We start from the raw sequence: 21,239 nt of genomic DNA on the forward strand, positions 1-21,239 counted from the left end.
TGTGAACCTGTGAGACCTTTTGGCCTCCAGCTAACTTAAATTTGACAGCCTTTGAATTTCAAATGATGACATAAAGAGTAAAACCTCTGAAATTGTTTTAAAAGTCACAAACCTAGCACACTGCACAAATAGTTTGACGAGAACCAGGGAGCTGATATTCCATTGGAAAAAATGATCTGCTTCAGGTCTAAATGTAAGGATTAATATGTTATAGCTGAAGAGAAATGATCTACCTAACCTGGAAAACGATGTTAGCTGATGAAGGTTTGTTTGGAGGTTCATTCTACAAACTAAGGTGGCTGTAAGTCTGATAAGACGGAGACTTAAACAGGGAAAGTAATTTGGGTTGTTGTTAAGAGTCTAGCAGCTGGCGTCTGCTCTGTGTGTGATACAACATGACATTATTGTTTTTTTGTTTGTTTGTTTACACAGGTGTTTTGTGTTAGAGTTCTCTGTCTACACAGCATTTCGTCAAATTAATTCAACACAGAAGGAGATACCATCAAGAAAATATGTAAACATAAAATTGTAATTTCTAGCACGCACGCACACACACACACACACACACACACATACATGCTGGTAAAAGGCTGACAAAAAAATACTTAGTTTAGCTTTAAATTGTTTTTCTTTTCAACTTTTTGACATATTTGTAGAAACGATGGGAGATTTTTATATTAAATACAGCCAAAATTTCAAATAATGAAACTTAGGCCCAACAAACCAGTCAAAGCAGGTGGCTGCTCCTCCTTGAGCCTACCTCTGCTGGAGTTTTTCTTTCCCACTGTTGACACTTGCTTGCTCACGGGGGTCTTGTGCTCACTGGGGTTTACTTTCTATGATTTTATGGTCTTTACCTTACAATATAAAATGCCCTGAGTGGACTGCTGTTGCAAACTGGTGTGATATAAATAAAATTAAAACTAAAAGTCTATTTAATTTCTGTCCAGGCAAAAGATCAGGTTTCTTTTTTTTCCACTTGTGGTTCAGTGCAAATACAGCATTTTACTGATATATCAGTGCGTTAGCATAAAGATTCTCATATAACAGAGCAGAAGAAGACAGCATGGAAATCAGTGAGTATAAATGGTGACAGGCAGAGCCAGAAGTTTTTCTCTTGTGTCATATTTAAAGTGTAGCACCTTAAATACACATCTGAAGACACTAGGTCCTTGAGATCCAGTACAATCAAAACCCATAAAAGACTTTACATTTGTACACTTCTTTCTTCTACAGGAGTGACTGTGTATAAAGAAATGTGAAAGTTGAGAGTTGTGAGTGTATAAAACAATCAAATAAAGCAAAACGCCAAATAAAGACTTTTTTTTTTAAAGTTGAATTTAAAATAACACACAAAGTAACTAAATGACTCTGGTCTTAATGTTGCTCTGAGTCACTACTTGTGCCCAAACCAACCCATTATCATTTCTCATGAGTCACGCATCAGCCTAACTTCCTAAACACAACCCAATAAGAGGCAGTGTGAAAGCCATCTGGAGCATCACACAGGCATTCGAGACATTTTTACTGACTCATTTTGAAAAACGTCTAAACCTCTGTGACTTCAAAGCCGGTCACAGCCCTGGTGACGGTTCCTGTTGACGTCACAGTTCACTAGGGTTGCCAACCGTCCCTTAAAAAACGGAATCGTCCCGTATTTCGAAACAAAAGTACACGTCCCGTATTGAGCTAATAAGGGACGCACTTTGTCCCGTAATACAGTGAGAATCAAAAGTAGTCTATAAATGTTTATGGAATTAACACTTTGTTTGAAAACATAATTCCCAGCCCCTCTCCTGCTTTGTGACCAATGAGCTGACAGCACACTTATGACAATTCGAGTATGACAATTCAGATTACCGCTCATCTCATTGGTCGAGGAAAGGTCGCTTGCGGAGAAAATACCGGAAGACAACAGATGACCACAACAAGAAGCATGGCCAACAGGGGAACAAACGCCGACTCTGCGGTGCAAGTCTCGGACGACAGTACACCTAAAGCTGGGCAGACACTGTGCGATTTTTTCAGTCACGTTATTCAGCTCCTGCTCAAACTGCACGATTGACTCGCAGGGGTTAGAAGTTGGTAGGTCACGATGCAGGTCTCACACTATACCACCCGATGCTCTGATGCGACCTGAGTGCTCACACTGTGCGTCCATAAAATGAAGGTTATAACAGAAAATCTGTCGCTCGCTCTCTCTGTCTTTCACTCACACAGACACACCACTACCATCAACTTTGCTAAATTGCTAATGAAAAACATTGATCAGGCAGCTGTGATTGAGCAGCAGTGTAAATCCAACTATTTTCACGGTTGTTGTGGTCGTGATAATTTTGTGAGGCCACATCGAAAAGGCTCGGATGAGCTTTCCAAAGTTCTACAAGTTGTGCCTCCATCGCTTGTGTCCAGATCACACGCTGCACAGCCGTGCTGCGCCGTCTTTTTCACCAACGTTTACGTTTGCGCGTGAGCAGTGTGAGCGGCTGTGGTGACACCCTCACGAGCGATTGATGATCGGGAGCTGGTCGTGAGGTGTTAATCACTTCTCGTTACCCCACGTATACTACACGACGCACGATGAAGGCCAAAATCGGTCCGATCACTCAAAAATCGGCTCAAAATGGGCCTAAAACCGCACAGTGTGAGCCCAGCGTTAGAGCAGCAATGTTTGTTCCCCTCAGAGAAAGGGAAGAATGGGAAAAGGAAAACACCTGGCTGGAAAACGTTAATATGGGCATGTGCAGTGAATATCAGCGCTATGTGGCCAGAAGTGTGATAATATAATTTATTTTGTGTAATAAACAACTGCAAGGATAGATGATTACAACAAATTGATGACTAATACATAAAAGTAATACATAGATGAATAATGATGATGAGTTATGATGCGTAATCATGGGAACAAGCGGGTTTACAAACAGGAGCAGCTGATTAGCATTAGAAAAGCTGAAATAATACCTCAACTGAAGCCAATTGTACTAAATGCACTAAATGTGCACTGTTACAAGAATATTTTTCTTTCTATTGTTTTCTATTATTTTAAGTTAAGCAGGACAGAGTGCTTTTAAAGAAAGATTTACTTATATTCTCAAAAGTTAAGCATGACAGGCTTCTGTTTAAGAAAGAGACCTGTTTTACTGTGTTAATGTTGTCATTTTGAGCTAAAAATAAATGGCTAAATGATCATTTGTTTCACATGTGTTCATATCACAAAGAATATGCATCTACTTAAATCAACTTCAAGTCAAATGGTTAAAAAAATAATTTCACACACAAAAAAAGAGCTAGAAAATTCACCACACTGGGAAGGGTGAAGACAACTGGGTCGCCCGGCCCTGGCCACGAGGTGTCCCTTATTTATTTTTCAGGGAGTTGGCAACCCTACAGTTCACGCAAGCGATGACCGACGAGTCAACCATAATCAAAGGCTCTGACTGCGAGCACAGAAACTCCTCCCTCCAGCTGTTCAAACCTGTTCAAGCCATTCCATAGAAAATGAGGTTAGAGGAAGGGGGAGAAGCTGAAACAGCTTGTTTCACAAATGCCTAGGAAATAAGTATAACAGAAAAAGGATTATTATGAACTGTAAATCATGCAAAGCTACTCTAGCTCAAAAATAATAAATATGGAAATATGGATAAGGAAATAAAAAAAAAAACACTAAAAAAATAAATATATAAACTCTAAATCTTCTAACTCAATCATAATTTATTTATATATCAAAAATGTAAAAGTTACCGTATTACTAACATTTCCAAAATAAATCATATAAAAATTAAATAATATTGCTAATGTGATCTTCTCAGGTGAAAATTAACTCTTCAAACTGATAATATCAGCACGTTGTCAGGTTCATCATGTGCAGTTTGCTTTGGTCATCTTTCAAATTTAAAAAAAAAAATCACTTACCGTATTTCCCGGACTACAAAGCGCACCTGAATATTAGCCGCACAAGCTAAAATCAGGGGAAAATCCTGTTTTGTACATACATTAGCCGCAAAAAAAAAAAACAACAACAAAACAAAACAAAACAAAAAAAAACATACATTAGCCGCACCTGACTAAAAGCCGCAGGTGTTTCAATGTTGACTTATCATATATAAGAGAATATGCACAAAAGGAATTTGGGCGGTAGTTACACTCAGTAGCACAGGAACAGAGCCAGAGAGAGAGAAAGAGAGGCAGGGACAACAACATTAGAAAGGTATAGTAATCATCCACAACTATTTTCGGTTGCAGATGATAAAGGATTGAGAAAGTTTATTCATGCAGGTCCATATGACAGAGAATATGCATGTTCTTTTAGTTTTCATATTATATTTAATTGTGTTGTGGTTTGCAGTGTTTTGTGTTCTTTTCACTTTAAATTTGTGAAAGGAAAAAGCTGAAAATTTAAATAGTTAAAACTTGAAATGTGAATAGTTGATTTTTGTATTATATGATTTATTTATTACATTTTATGTGGAGTGAATAAATAAAAGTATATTTACGGTGGCCCCTAGAGACAAAGCACATACAAACTTCAAATCACGTACGAACTCTGAAGCATGTACAAACTCCAAAACACGTAAAAACACGTACAAACTCCAAAACACGTAAAAACTCCAAAACACGTAAAAACACGTACAAACTCCGAAGCACGTAAAAACTCAGAAGCATATAAAAGCTCAGAAGCACATAAAAACTCAAAACACGTACAAAAGACAACAGAAGTGCTCCAGGATGCTGGGCGCAGTGTTGAGCCTTTGTTATCTTGTGGCTACACAAGCCAGCAAGTACCAATGACCGGATTTGGTGTGTGGTAATAACAGGTAAATGAACTTTTTTTTTAAATTATTTGAATATATATATGAGTGCCTGTGTATAAATACACAAACAATACACACATGCTTTCAATTGTGTGATTTAAGTGATCTAGTAGCTCTGCTTTGGAAGTTCAGTTCATGCTAGAAATGTGTTTTGGAGTTTATACGTGTTTTGTCTCTAGGGGCCACCGCATATATTTATATATAAACATATATAAATAAAACCACTTGTTTTTACGTTAGTAATTCCTTTTGTGCATAATTTTATATTATTGTTAATAATAAATTAATTAAAGCAACAAAACAACCTGAAGAGCCGGTTCGGAGCCGAAAGAGCCGGCTCTTTTTAGTGAGCCGAACCGAAAGAGCCGGATCTCTAAAAAGAGCCGGAAATCCCATCACTAGTGACCAACATACCACTCTTGAACCCCGATACTGTGTGTCTGATCACATGCCCTTCCGCCAGGCAACGTAGTGCCGTACAACAGCGGAACAAACAAAACATATGACGATATGACAAAATCATGGACAATCCATAGAAAAGCCGCACCTGACTAAAAGCCGCACAAAGCCGCACAAAGCTTGTGCAAAAAGTAGCGGCTTATAGCCCGACAATTACGGTAATAAAGACTCCAGCTGAACACTGAGAGCCACAAACTTTCTAATTAAAGATGCCCTTACTGATATGTGAAAAGGCAGCAAGTCAATGTTCATAAGTTATAACTCTAAGAGTGGAGAACAGAAAGAGATCTAGATGCTACAACCTCCCTAAATTCTCTTATTACCCTCTTTAATCAACATCAGTAATGGGTCTCGCCTGTCTGACAAGTTCATATTTCATCATTTGTTTCCTGTACAAGTATGTGTGTATGTGTGTGTGCTTGTGTGTTTTTATTATCTCTCCCTCATAAACACAGACTTGTGTTGTTGTGTCCGTTATTAATCATTTCTCCTGTCCAACAGCAGCTAAATTCAGGTCAGGCATTCATCAGATATTTTCAGTTTTACCACAATGATGTTTTACTGAGTAAAAATGGACAGGATTGAAAACAAATCTGTTCTCGTGACCTTCTCAGATCTTCATAGCCTTGAACTAAAACTAAACCATAACTGTAATTTACTTTCTTCTTAAAGTTGTTACATGAGCAATTCCACTCTCATGGTATTAGCCCAATTAGCAATTAGCATAGCTTAGTATACAGATTCAAGGCAGGGAGTAGTTCCCATGTTCCTCTGGGCTTACATGGCGTATAAGCCAAACTTGAATATGTTTCCTGGTCTGTATAATGTGACATGGGCTTTCATAGAAACACCTTAAAAGTGGTTAATAGGGTTCTTTGTAAAACTGAGAAATACAGACAACCATTCACAGCCACAGCCATCAAATACTTCAAAACACAAGATGTAATGGGAAACTTAAATTTAAAACTTGAACAAAAGTGAACAGTAGCTGTTAGGGGATGACGATATAAAAACGTCCATCGTTTCATTTTACGCTATCGTTTGTTTCGCAGTGTCGCAAAATAAACTGTTTACGGCAATATTTTTTTCATCGTTTTGATGGTCACTGTAGTGGCTATATTAATTTTTTAAGTTCTCTCTTTCTCTTATATTTAATATAACCACACTACAGACGGACAAGCGCCTGTTTTTATGCGTTGTGGTTAGCAACAACGACGGTAACACCATCGCGTGTCCGCTTGTTTATGTTCCACATAAACCTTTCACAATAAAGCTCAAGATCCTGTTGAGACTTTTCAAAATAAACTAAACCACGTGAAAGAGCAGATTATTTACGGATGAGAAGTAAAAAAAGAGCCACCAGGTGCTAAAAAATAAACCTTAGACTCAAACGTTAGAACAGGCTTTTCCCCGCAGCACGCCGTGTAATAAATACTCACAGAGAAAACGACGGCCGTTACAACTTATGTCTAAAAATGTGTAGCTTCATGCATCTTTTAAAACACTCGACTCCAGCTACATGACGCACAGCTGGAAACACTTCCCGCAAGTTGAACTGCCCGAGATTCACAGAATTTACAGAAAATGTTACATTTTTGTGATTTATATCGTTATCGGGACGATAGAATTCTTATATCGGGATATGAGATTTTGGTCATATCGCACAGCCCTAGTAGCTGTACAGTACATTCCCAGGTATTGCACAGTACACCCTCCTGAAACCAGTAAGAGTCAGTGCTTCAGTCCACCTGTATTGTGCTGTGCTGTTCAGAGACTTATCGCCTTCTTAAAGGATAGAAATACAAAGCCTCACATCTTCCAGCAATCAGCACAGTGCTCCCCCAGGAGCTGCCTGCCAGTTAAAACTATCAGAAAATTAAGTCAGGTATTCCCGATAAGTGCAAAGTGGAAATTATATCACAAAGCGCTATTCTGGAGAAACATCTGATAGTGAAATGCTCAGTGAGCTGGCAGTGCTCTTGGATATCCAGTCACTCTAATTTCACACCACATGTGGACATTCACTGGAGCCAGAGAAGAAAACCTAGATGGAAAAACAGGTAAAAAATGTTTTTTTTCTATTCAGCTGCCTCTTTAAAAGAAAAATTCACTCAGGCAAGACATGAAACCACTTCCTTGTGTCGAAGAGGGCTCAATTTAAAAAAAAAAAAAAAAAAGCATCTTTGTCGAGCAAAGCTAATACTCATAGTTTTCTCCATGAAAATGGAGCAGAACAGAGGTATTCTGGGCAAGATTTGTTTGAATAATTTTATATATTTATTTTTGTGTATTGTACTAGCTCCAGCAAAGCATTTTGTTCCATCTAATACACAATAATCATAGGTTAGCGTAAATGTTGTTGCTACTTGTTCCTTCAGAAACAGCATTTTATCCAAAAAGTTTAAGATAAAAAATGATTTGTCATTAAATTCCCCCCCCACTGTGTTTGTTGTTTTACGTATTGATTGTTCACCATTAGTTTCGTTAGCAGAATTAAATTTGGATACTTTATATTAATAACACTTATGAAATATTTTCCTAAGTGTCAACAGTCCACTTTTATTTAACCTCCTGTGGTGTAAGCTTTTTGTTTTTTTAAGAAAATGAGGGATATGTTTATAATTATGTTATTGTTATATATTTTTGAAGATTCACAATCCTAAAAACAATATGTGTTACAGAGTGTGCTGGGATGATGTATTCTTGTAGGCCAATCCAGAACTTAGAATTCCCCCAGGTGTCTCAACAAAATCCCAATGGGAAATACTTATTAAAAAAACCAAATTCCTCTCTCATCCCTGCGGGCGATTTATCCTTCTAGCTCGGATCCTCTAACTGTCTCTAACAGATCCTCTGAGAGCTTGAGGGTCCTGTATATTTGCTGTTCCTAGGACTGCGCTCTTCTGGACAGAGATCTTGGATGTTGTTCCTGGGATCTGCTGGAGACACTCGCCTCGCTTGGGAGTCACTTCACCGAGTGCTCTGATTACCACTGGGACCACTATTACCTTCACCCTCCACATCTTCGCTCAGCCCTTGGTACTTTTCCAGCTTCTCGTGTTCCTTCTTCCTGATGTTGCTGTCATTGACTATAACTTCCAATCACTATGGCTGTCTTCCTTTGCTTGTCCACTATGTCCGGTTGGTTAGCCATCACCACTTTGTCTGTCTGTATCTCGAAGTCCAATCAGATCTTGGCTCGGTCATTCTTGTTCCTATTGTTAGCCACTTCTTCTGTCTGCTGGTGGTAAATACCAGGCAGGGGCCTGTCATTCCATGATGGCTCTTCTCCTTGCTCCTCTTCTTTCTTGGGTTTCTGCAGCCTGAGCACACGGTCAATTGTGGTTGTAGTTTCCATTCTCTTGTATTTGTTGTCATATCAAGTCTTCTTGTTTCTGTAGATTTTCTTGTGTGTCTTGTTCCAGTCTTTACTTCCCATCTGTCTGATTATCTTCACCTGTGTGGATCACATGCACCTGTGTCTCTATCGCCTCATATTTCTAATCCATAATTACTCCCCAGAGTATATTCATACGTCTCCCTTTGTCAAATCCTACTATTGATTTCCCTGCTTGTGTTCTGTGTTCCCTGGACTCCTGGTTCATGTAACCTTTTGTGATTCAGCCAAAGACTCATTTGTTTCTGCCCACATGTCCTGGTTTGGGTCCTCTCCACTTCAACCTCACAATGATAAATTATTGTAAAAAAGAGATTTGGTTAAAGACTGAACAGACTGGACTGATCTAAAAGACTCTTCTTCTCTTGGCAGCATGTTCCATGTACATCCTACTCATTTCTAATAATTATCCTATCAAGCTTGTAAAGTGGTGCTTTTCTCTACCCTGCATTAGCGAGCAAACAGAATAACCCTGGCTAATATATACTTTTTGGAGTGTCTTACTCTCTGAAGTGGGTAATTTGTAGACAATTACAAAAACATTTCTTTCACATGGTTTTCATTAGCGAGCTTTCTCCTTTTTATAGTTATACACCCTTTTATATCCTCTTTATAAACTAAGCTATTCAGGATACTTGAAATCATTAATACTGATCGAGTTACATGTAATTTTGACTCACCAGATCCCAGTTTAAATGATAATAACACAGGATATTTTCCTTCAAGGCCTTTAAACCTATGAGGAAGTCTCAGATGGACATTGGGAAACCTTAAAGCATCAAATTAAACAGGCTGATTTCATGTTACAGTCAGTTAAATTATATTGTAGGTCCATCAGTAAAGGTCTGTTCAGAGCTTTTCTCCCTTATGACCCTCTAGCAACTATAATTTCTTAGAGAAAAATTTTTTTTTCCAACACGAGCCCCGTACCCAAGTGAGAGAAACCATCAGTGATGGCTATGCTTGCTGTTTATGCAGGCGTCTGGTAAATCTGCTGTAAGCACATGTTTTATCAAGGCACCAGCTTTCAGATACTGACGTTTTACTACTCAACACTGTGTGTGCATCAGTTTCTCATTCCATAACTCAGTCTTTCCTTGTCTGTACACCAACAGTGTGCCAGGAACTGAACTGCATTTAAAAAAAGGAGGGTTTTCCTTTCTGCTTAGCATTTGGCTGACCAATGCAACAATGCAGAGCTCCTCCCTTTTCACTGAGCTTTTGGAAGATGTATTTTACATTGCAAGGTTTGAAAAAGAGGAGAGACCAAGTCTGGAATGAAAACACTGCGGGAAATGTTATCCATCGATGCAGACAGTTGGCCTGCAGCAACATACAACAGCCAGAACTGCCAGAGTAAAAGAGTAAACGTCTGTTCCAAATTACCAAATACATCAAAGCAGCTCTCTCACTACTTTTACTTACCACTAAACTTAAAAATTGAAGTCTTGCAGAAACATTTCTCTTCTTCTAAAGCAAATTTACATCAGGTAAATATTCAAAGCTCAGGTGTAAAAGTCATTGCAGTAATTTTTCACCTCACTGAAGCTCGTCTGAAGTTCCCCCAAAATAACCCAAAAAGATGATCTTATCTCATTTGATCATATTCTGTCTTCCTCTCATCCTGCTGTGTCTTTCAGGCCCTTTTTGACTTGTCTTCAACCTTTCAGTTGAATGCTAAATAGAGAATTTTCTCTCCGGGGGCCTGAACCTGCTGACATGTCACTCAGCCTGACATTCCTAGTGCTCCCCGGGGTCGTCAGGATTGAGTTTCTATCTCTGCAGAGTGGAAGAAAGATGTTTGAATATCTGTCCATCCGTCCATCCAAGAAAAGTCCCTCTGGTTCCCATCAATCTGCTCAAGGCCTAGGGAAGTGTCAGCGCTGAGCAGCACACAGCTTCTTACCAGATCGCTTGTGGTGCGAAAAACTTGTGCGAGGGTCAAGGAACATTTGCACTAACTGGTATAACTGACAGTGGCAATGTGGTTGAAAGGATGAAAATACCTAAATGCCACCAGGAACAGCATTTGCTTCTACACGTAGACAAAAAATTTTCTCTAAAATGATCACATATCAGCAGTGTTGGGGAGTAACGGAATACATGTAGAGCCGTTACGTATTTAAAATACAAAATATGAGTAACTGTATTCCGTTACAGTTACCGTTTAAAAAGCTGGTATTCAGAATACAGTTACTTTGTTGAAATAAATGGATTACACTGCGGTACTTTCCTGTTTCATTTTGTCGCGGGTCAGGACTGTTTGGGTTTTGTTTGACAACTATGTTCTGTAGTTCCAGGCGGCAGCTTTACGGTTGCCATGGTTACATGGCGACGCGCTCTCTCTCTCTCTCTCTCTCTCTCTCTCTGCGACTGTGTGTTTCCTGGGTGAGAGAGCGCCTTTTCGTTGTTGTTGTTGTTGTGCTAAGCTAACAGGCAGAATGCTACAAGCATAGCTCTAAAGAATGTAGCATCATGGGCAGTGTAGTCCGTGTTGCAGGGAGAATGGACTGCCATACACGTAATGGGTCTGTGAGCGCGAAGAGGGAGAAAAAGGGGAGTGGAAAGGTACGAGTTGTCATCGAGCAACAACAGGAGCTGGAAGCATGTAAATATAATAATAACCACTGCAGCCAAGAAGAGTGCCTGACGAGCCCAGTTGTAAGTAAGCTATTAAGACTCGACTGTACACCGTGTTCGTGTTTTCCTCCAAAACAATAAGTTCCGTTGGAGCAGCCTTTCAACGCCTCTCTCTGTCTCTCGCAAGAAAAGTTGACCCACACAACAAAGTAAAGCAATTTTTCGGCTACGAGCCAACAGGGACCCCGCCGTATTAGTCAGAGGTCCCTTTACTACAGTTCGGAGACGCGGACCTTCAGTAATAGTAATACATCACACAGCAATAGTACATTCACGTTGTTGTAAAAAGCATGATAATATATTAAGTAATCCAAAGTATTCAGAATACATTACTGTCATTGAGTAACGTAACGGAATACGTTACAGAATACATTTTGGGGCATGTATTCTGTATTCTGTAATGGAATACATTTTAAAAGTAACCTTCCCAACACTGCATATCAGAGTGTGCTAGGTTTCCTTTAGTTTGTTGCTACCCCACTGAACCTGTCTGGACTAGACTGATGTCATTTTTTGACAAAAGGTACCACCATTAGCTAAGCTATTGTAGTCCATCTTATTAGTTTACTAGTCAACTGTTACTGGTAACACCCTAGTTACACAAGCTTAGAGACTAGTCAGCACCCCCCTGGCAACCACTTGTTGCTAGGTTGCTGGAATTGCTGCCAGATGCTAGGTAGAATTGGTTGCAAAGAGGTATACAATGCAGCAACAAAAATCTCCTTGCAGTTGCTTTGGTCATAGTTTGCATGGAAGTTTCCAACTTGGCTGCAAACACTCACCAACTAAACCAACTACTGTCTAGGTGGTAGTGAAACAGAGAAGGCTCCCTTTCAACTTCCAGGCTTAAGCAGTGAAGCAAATCTTTTACTTTAAGAACAAACCTACTGTTGAACTCTTCACAGTTTTACTACTGCCCTGTATGTAGTTGTCTAACATTTCCATACAAGTTTTTGTCTGCCAGCCAACCAAAACAAAGGCACCTGCCATCCCCTGTGACGCCCAATCAGATGGCTGCCCCTCCCTGAGCCTGTTTCTGGCAAAGATTTCTTCCTGTTAAAAGGAAGTTTTTCTTTTCGACTGTCGCTTGCTCATAGGGGGGTTGTTTGATTGTTGGGGTTTTCTCTATAGGTTCTTTACCTGTTGTTGTGAATTGGCACTATGTAAATAAAATTAAATTGAATTAAACTGAACTGTGGCAATCTGCTAAAGGGCAAAGAGAACACAGTTTTTTTTTTTGGTACACCAAGCTTTTTGCAACCAATTTCACTGAACAACCCCAAGCAACAACTCCCAATTCAATTTGGGAATGCACCTTTTTCCCTAGTGAATAGAAGTTGCCGGGGGATCACTGACTCGTCTTTAGCCCTGCAGGACTGGAGCCTAAACTTTCCATGTTCTTTTTTCTTTTTAAATTCAAAAGTATGAGACATGTAACATTATAGAAATTCTTTTAGATCCAAATAGTAAAACAACACAGATGGGGAAAACGGGAAAAGATAAATAAAATAATGTCAAATCAGACTAAACAATGCAAAATAAAAGTACAACTCTTGGTCCTTTAGCTTAAATCTGACCTAAACGGCTTAATAAACTCAATCCATCGTTTACAACAGTATCTGCTTCAAGTTAATTTTCCCATTGCAGATACACCAGTTTCACATCAAACCAGTGTAATGTTGGTGGTTTTAGACAACATTGTTCCCAGTAAACTTGCAAATATAGAAACGGATATAGAATCATAAAGATGTTAGAAAAAAAGAATAAAGAGCTGGGGAAAGGCCATGACTTTACGTGTTCAGATGATATCCATTCACTTACAGCGGGTAGATTATTCTCTGTATATGACCACAGTTACAAACAACAAAAATACTCCTCAGTCTCTCGTTTTCTTTCCCTCTCCATACACAGAACTGATGAAGCTCCAATTTGCATTTTTAGCAGGTAGATAGCACTGTATTAATCAAGTGCAACAATTGTGCTGTTATGGAATAATTTTGAAATAATAATAGCTATGAATTTTTTTTAAATAGCTGAGCATAGTTAACTGACTGAAGCAGAGGAATAACTATTGCTCATTTTAAGCTCTTTTACTGTGCAAAATTGATCACAAGGCGAGTTCCACTTAAAAGTTTTGACATATTAAGCTTTCTTTTTGCGTTTGTTGCTGACAATCACTGGTTTTCTTGAACCCATAATCAGTTTTTTCCAGGAAATAAACCAGTATATTCTCTGTCTTTGTTCAGATTATCACCAGTCAGTGGTAAATCCTTGTAAACAACTGAGAGCAGAAATAAAAGCCATGTGCTAATCTTGTTATAGCGTAGACAGAGCATTCAAATTCTAAAAAGGAAAGAAAATGGAGGGACAAACCCAAGCCACATTAACTTACCATTTTCCCAGCAAGTTTCTTTAGTGGATTGCCACTTGCACTCTATCCAGCCATCTATTTTCTCAACTGCTTATCCAACTTAAAGTCTCAGGAGAGACTGAAGCCTTATCACAGCTGACACTAGGTGAGAGGCTGGATATAACGTGGACGTGTCTAACACATAGAGACAGACAGCCACTCACACTCACATCCACACCTGTGGACAATTTAGAATCACCAAATGACAAGAAACTGGCCCCATGAGATCTAATACCAACTTTTTAGCTATGAATTTTACTTTAATGAGTTGACTTTGAATAACATGCATAGCACTCAAATGCATGAGTGGTTTAGCTGCTGTGAGGATCTAATTTGGGGAGAAACCAACCCTTAGACCTCAGATTTTATCTGCACCTCCTGAGGTCAGGCCGAGTATTTCTGAGAAGCTCTGAGATATATTTATGCATTGCAATCCCAAACTGCTGGTTCAGTAAGGTTAGTCTAGAGCCTTCCCAAGCTCCTTACCTGCCTGCTTCAGCTGTCAGCCCATGTTGCTGACTAAAAGACTCTGCCCTTTTACATGCACACAGGGAAAGTAAAGTCATTACTGCAGACAGACAGGGTGAGTGGGAGGAGACGTTACTGAAATAATCTCAACGGGCCAGGTTAACAAGTGCAGGATGTTTTGCTTCCAGGACGACATGTTTTGTGCATTATTGCTCATCTTTTAAAAATGCTATCGATTATTCAGTTTTCTCCTGGGATTACAGAATTTAAACTATTAAGCTGAGTCAGCTGGATGGTGTCTTTGAGCTAACCTGAATGTGGTCACAGTACAAAACACCTGATTCCCGAGTGTCTGAAGCCTCTGTTGGACTCACCTCTCAGTTTGTAAGGTGACTTTGGATGGCTCTACGTTGGGGTTTTCCCACTCCATCTGTGGGCAGTGCATGAAGTAACACAGGGTATAGAGGGCTTCGGGCTCCCAGTGCACTGTGGTGTTGGCCTTCTGGTGGACCGGAGTCCCGTTGCTGGCATTCTTGATGTGCAGCGGCTGGAGGTGGTGCATGGCCCGGGAGACCAAATCACCTGGAGGGAATTTATGAATATATCAGTGGCAGCGTGGTGGGCGATGTAAAAATAACAAACTGTAATTTATCAAGGATGAAATAATAACACTGTGTACTACACTGATAAAAGTCTTACATATCATTCTGAGAGCAAAAACCCATTTCCTACTCCAACCCTCAGACACAAAAGTACTCACGATGACGCACTCCCTCATTCACACACCCTCTGATTCAGCCTACGTGTAGTCATACACATGTGCCCGCACAATCATGAGTGGGGAAATGACTGCCTTGAAATGAATCTTACAGACATCGGGTCTCTCTCAGTGAAAACACACTCAGACATGTGTGCTCTCACTCTCAGTCTGTCCTCGTTTTATCTGTAGCACTTATTTTTCTCCCATGTTTTCCTGGGTGATGATGCACAGAGTCACAGGGAAGCTGCAGGATCTGTGTCACTGAGCATATGTGTGTGCTAAATTTAAAATGAATGAGTACAGGGTTTTTTAAAACACTGTGAATGCCTTGTTATAAGGAACAGGGTTGAATGAGTGAATGTCAGATTGGTAGATGGGCTCTCGGTTTTGGCTGGACGAAGAGCTACAAGCCTTTTCTATATTTTTTAAATATAGACTTTAAATACATCTACACTTATTAAGTAAACCTAGTGAACTACTCGTTAACGTAAATCTCTGATCAGCCAATCAAAGGTATCTCGTTATGTAGACATAACCAAGACAACCTGATGAGGAAAGGTTATTCAAACTGGGATGTTCCCACACAACCATCTGTAGGGTTTACAGAGAATGGTCCAAAGAAGAAAACATCCAGTGAGCGGCGCTTCTCTGGGTGAAAATGTCTTGTTGATTTCAGGTCAAAGGAGAACGCCCAAGCAGTTTCAAGCTGACAGGAAAGCTTGTCACAACTGAGGAATGTCAATGAAGATTCGAGACAAAGCGAGAAATATCAAGTTTCTGTTTTTTAACGCCAACATTTGTTTGATAGCTGCAGACTTTCACCTTCACATACAGAGGCTATTATAACCACGGCTTGTTTTTAAATAACAACACTGATAAACCATTTATGTTCACCAAAGTGTAAATTCTGTCTCATTTGTTGCTCGATGAACAAGCTATCATTAAAGACCTGTGATGCAGACAGGTTTGATGGATGTTTGACGTTCTTACTCCTCTCTCGATCTAGGCTATTCGATTGATTTTATTTTTCTCGAAAGCATGAAAGTATAGTATGCTATAAAATGAGCCTTTAGAGATGAGTCAACAGATTGGTGACTGTTTTTTAAGCCCTTTGTGATGCAAGCTCGAAGGGATTCGTATCTCCTCCTGGAATCAAACTGTGGATATTTGCTTGCTAGGCAAATGTTTAAAACACCACATTATGGAGCCACACGTAATAATAAACTGAAAAACACATGTATCCCCACAGTTAGCTAGCACTGCTGCTGGACTTCAGTTTATCTTGATGTCTCTATTAGTAACATAATGAGAGTTCAACTGTGTTGGCGGTAGCTCACATTATTTTCACAAAAGCCAATACATGACACATATTGAGAATCCAGTCACGGTTTCAGGATCACTGCAGTTTACCCTTTGATGCTTTTATCGGAGGAGTAAAGTGTAAATGAATACCCAAATGTCTTGAATAAAAAAAAGGAATGAGAATATTTTGAGAGTAGTTTTTTACTGGCTTGAATGCAGATATATGGTTAATGATGTTCTCTACTTCTGTGTGCACAGCTGTCAGTGGGCACAACACCAGATGTGTTTGAATATCTGCAAATGTGGGCGATAACCAGAGGTCTGCGGGGCTGCAGCCCCAACTCATGTACCATCTTTCTAACGATCCTGAGGAGTTGCGCAAAAAAGCTTACAACTGAACAGCTGTGCGCATTAGAAACCATAACAGCTAGAGAGATTAAGTAAAATACTTTTTTTTTAGGGCAGCATAGGGTACATTTTATACTAATTTTTTTTCTTCGTCATGAATGCGGTCCGTTCATTTTGGCGTGATCTCTTTCAAGCTGTGTCTGTGCACAGCAGGAACCAGGAGCAAAAGAGAGTCAGAAGAAATTTTACAGTTCTAATAGTTTTGAAGCACTGGAGGAGGTATGAATTTCAAATTCTGAAATTTGTGACGTGTGTTGCAGAAGCAGATATTTAGCACTGACATTTTGGAAGTCATCATTCTCTAATTTAGACAGCGTCGCAGCAGTTTATAGATGAGGTCGTTAGCGATGCATTTAAGAGTAACGATGCAGCTCTGAGAGGGAAAATACTGCAGTGTGAGCCTGAGGGGTTGATTTCTCAGATAAAAAATGATACTCGTATTGATCTAATTACATCTATTTACTCAGTTTACTGGAATACTGGAGGCTCCAGGCTTGTGGAGGAATATGGACGCTCAGGTAAGGTCGATGATGCACGTACTGTATATGTGTGAGAATTGGAAGCCCTGAGCTGCAGTATAACAGCAAACACATCGCCTTCTGATCTAGTTTGATTGTTTGTTCCAAAAATATCCAGTCTGAGTAAAGTTGCCCTGTCTTGAAATCTCATTCCTCAGACAGACTGACACGGTGAATCTGAGCCTAAGGTTCTCCATCTGTCAAACTAAAGGCCTCTGACAGAGTTCACAGGCAGCCAGACGAAAACAGAGCGCGCTGCTCACAGCACTGTTTACACTCAGGCCCCGGGGAGCCTCATAGATGGCCGAGAAAGAATTAAACACATCAATGAATAATTGAAAACGAGGCAAACACGCTCAGCTTCCGTGATTGTGTTCAAGTGGAGCGGTGCTATAAATCTCCCGTCTTGAGGTTAGACATGATGAGGTACGGTCATTTCTGAGGCAGCTTCTAAAGGAGCTGAGGAAAAGCTGTAGAAATCACAGTTTGACCTGCTGTCAGGCTGATGAATTTCAGGTTGCTCGATGGGTCAGCAAAACATCAGCCTTGTACCACTGGTGGTTTCTTTTAACCATGACCACAATCCCAATCCTGCCAAGATGGACATTTACCAAACCCAGCAACTGAGTATTTTTAAGGAAGCCGCCCAAAGAACGAGGAGAAAAATAAGAAGGCTACTTCTACAGCTACTGCAGCTGTTATTACTACAATTTCAACTCCTATTTTCAATTTATTTGAATAATCCAGTTTCCAAGTGCTTTAATTCCGCAGGCATTCAGCAGTAATAATCAAAGAGGATTAGGGCCAATGGGAAAAAAAGTGGACATGTCTTTTTTTCTTCTTTTCCAGAATTCGGATTAAAAAAAATTTAGATTAAGTTCGGAATTCTGAGAAAAAAAAAAAATCAGAATTCTGAGAAAAAGGAATTCTGACTTTAATCTCATAATTCTGACTTTTTTCTCAGCATTCTGGAAAAAATGTGCCAACTTTTTTTTTTCAGTGGCTGTGGATATCGGTAGTTAGCATAACAACAGCAATAGCTGCTGTGACTTCAGACACGCTCACAACAGTATGAGACAAGTTTCATTATTGTATGGGGGCGGTGACACTGAGGACTTGTGAACATTGGAAGTTTTATATGCAAAACTATATATTCAGCCATGTACTTTAAAAGTTACTGCAAGCTTCTATACCCGTTACTTTAAAAAATATAGCCTTTTGAGAACGGATTTTTTTTTTTGATACACCTTGTAGTGCACAGGTAGTCCAGCTGGGTTTGGTCCAGTTCAGAAATGCTTTTGCAGTCAATGGATGCAGGAATTTTTGTAAGTGTTTTCTACCATTGAATAAATTTTCTACATACTGTGAGGTATGTAGGATGTTCACCCTTGGTAGAGATATGATCTTGGTATTTTATCTACTTGTGCCTTTTACGGTATATGGATCTATCATGCTGCAGGTGAAACTCTAGAAGAGGCAACACAATTAAGTCCAGTTACTGTTAACATTTTCTCGACTACTCTCCTGGAACAAGTCTTCCAGTAGGTCAACTCTCTGCTGTCAAGGTCAGCCAGCGATCTAGTGATTTGCATATTATAAATCTAAACAACCCAAATAAATCCCAAAGAGTATAAATATTAGAACAGAGGAAAAGTTAATTTCATTAGAAAACAACAGAACTGATGCTCTGGCCGACCTTAGCATGCTGAGTCACTGCCTGACCACCTGATGGTGACCTTATCTTGGTGCCAGTGGCTGGGGGCAGACACATCACCAGTACCTCCCCACACCCTCCATTATTATTATGGGTCCAGACTGAGCAGTCATACACACTCATATAAAACACGGCATACACAGCACACACAACCACCTGTACACTGATGTTAGTGTTTACACCCGTATGATTGCTCTGTATCCATGTCTTGTCCTATTCTGTGCCCGGTCCTGTGATTCCAAAATAAAATGATACAAAAATAAAACTTAAAAGCTTCATTCTGGAAGATCCAGCTAACAGGTCCAACCAGTGGATGTTATAGGCGACTTGCTTGCCTTAAGGCAACAATTGTTGTGATTTGGCACTGTATAAATAAATAAATTGAATTGGATTTATTACTTTTTCTGGGCTTTTTACCTTCTCTTTGAGCCTTCTTTCTGCCGATTGGTCGCCCCTCACAAACAGACTTCATATTCATTGTGTAATATGAGCATCCACTCTTGCAACATTGTATATATACTGTATGAGAGGGGGAAAGGAATGGCATAACAAGGGCTTATTAAAAATAAACTACATATCTTATAAATAAGCACAAAAAACAGTCATTACTTGCAGCTACACAGAAACTCTAGCATTTTTCTGAATGTGGTAATCATCAGTATTCAGATGCTGTTTACTGTATATTTGGATCGCAGTAGCGTTAAACTAGAACCTCAAGCAGGCGGAATAAAGTGAGCATAGAAAACCTTTCCACTCCAGGTCCCTAAGCTACTCTCCGTATGTTAACAAAGTGCGACACTGGCCTGAATATTAAGAGGAGAAGTGAGGCATTAATAAACATTAAAAAAGAGAAAACCGAGATGACTGAAGCATGCATTTACATTGGGAAACACTCTGCACAACAGGAAACAATACAGGAGCAGAGAACTGCTAACTCCTTTAACTGGATGCACTCCCCATGTGTTTGTAGAGCTTGCTGAGCAAAAGCAGATCTCTTTGGCCAATCTACATCCATAAATAGCAATCCACTTCTCTCTTTTTTTAAAGCCACATTTAACATTAGAGTCAGGCACCATGCAAATACTTAAACCACTGCTATCCCTCTGAGCAAAACCCAACGCCCGAGTCGATAATCAAGCTTTCTTTGCCTTCATTAATTGTTCCCGTGACTTTGGTTTTGTCAGCAGGACAACATTTGCTCCCATCTCCTTTGCTGTAATTATCTAAGCAACACTCCTATGAGGTTCATGCTTCATCTGATTTGAATTAATCATAAGGGACAGCTTAGTGTCTTTCTTTCTCCGAGCCAAGTCCTTCCCTTTTGGAAGGACTCATTACTGAGCAAAACTTTGTTCCTTATTACCCGTATTAAAAAAGTGACTCTGCATAAAGGAAAAACTTTCTGCTGTAACAACTTGTCACAAAAACTTTAAATTCTGTTATACAAACAACATGTTTCCCCTCAGAGTCCACAGAAACATAAATGTAGCATCATTAAAAGTTTACAACCTTTCTTATTTTGTGCTCTTTGCTCTGTACGAGTAGCTAACACTAAATGGCTAACAGCAAGAATGGTAAAATTCCTATTGTACCTGAAAGCAGGTTGACAGTGTTGTACAAACATTAACAATGCAAGACAATACAATGTCTTCTATTTCACTCTAACCCTCCAGCATGTTTTTGTCACAAGTGTCTTCCTCTTAAAAGGGAGTTCTTCCTCACCACCATCACCAAGTGCTTGCTTGCTGGTAACATGGTGTGATCACTATTCCAGATCCACTTATCAGTTTATTAGCCACTCATTTCATTTAGTTGTGCAGACATGGTCAAGACAACCTGCTGAAAATTAAACCAAGAACCAGAATCAAGAAGAAAGGTTATTTAAGTAACTCTGAACATGGCATCGCTCTCAGTGGTCTGAGCATTTTCAGATACTGTTGGATCGACTGAGATCCCCGCCACACAACCGTCTCTACAGAGAATGGTTTGAACAAGAGAAAATATCCAGTTACCAGCAGTCAGATACCAGAACTGCTTCAAGCTGATCGGAAGGAAACAGTAACTCAACTAACCATTCATTACCACCAAGGTGTGGAAAAGAACATCTCTGAATAACACAGCAGAAAACGACCACCCTGGGCGCCACTCCTGTCATGGTAGGGTCAGATTTTGGTGCAAACAACACAAAAGCATGAATCTATCCTGCTTGTATCAATGGTTCAGGCTTCTGTTAGTGTGATGGTGTGGGGGTTATATGACATTTCATCCAATAGAGGTTGGGTTATATCTCAGGATCAGTGAAAGGTTTGAAGTGATGATGCAAAAAAACAATTCATCTAATTGTTCTTGAGA

At 39.7% G+C, this 21,239-nt stretch overlaps 1 protein-coding gene across 1 annotated transcript in view; it reads right to left on the bottom strand.

Annotated features, from left to right (window-relative positions):
• Positions 1 to 21,239, bottom strand: part of LOC146649784 (ankyrin repeat- and BTB/POZ domain-containing protein 3-A) — a 287,069-nt gene that overhangs the window by 54,219 nt on the left and 211,611 nt on the right. Inside the window, exon 3 of the mRNA XM_085386639.1 lies at positions 14,560 to 14,767. Coding sequence (XP_085242765.1) covers positions 14,560 to 14,767 — 208 coding nt within the window. The remainder of the gene's footprint in view (positions 1 to 14,559; positions 14,768 to 21,239) is intronic.

This window comes from Rhamphochromis longiceps, linkage group LG17, assembly GCF_057381845.1.
Source record: "Rhamphochromis longiceps isolate RC_006_pf linkage group LG17, R_longiceps_female_GT1.1, whole genome shotgun sequence".
NCBI lineage: Eukaryota > Metazoa > Chordata > Actinopteri > Cichliformes > Cichlidae > Rhamphochromis > Rhamphochromis longiceps.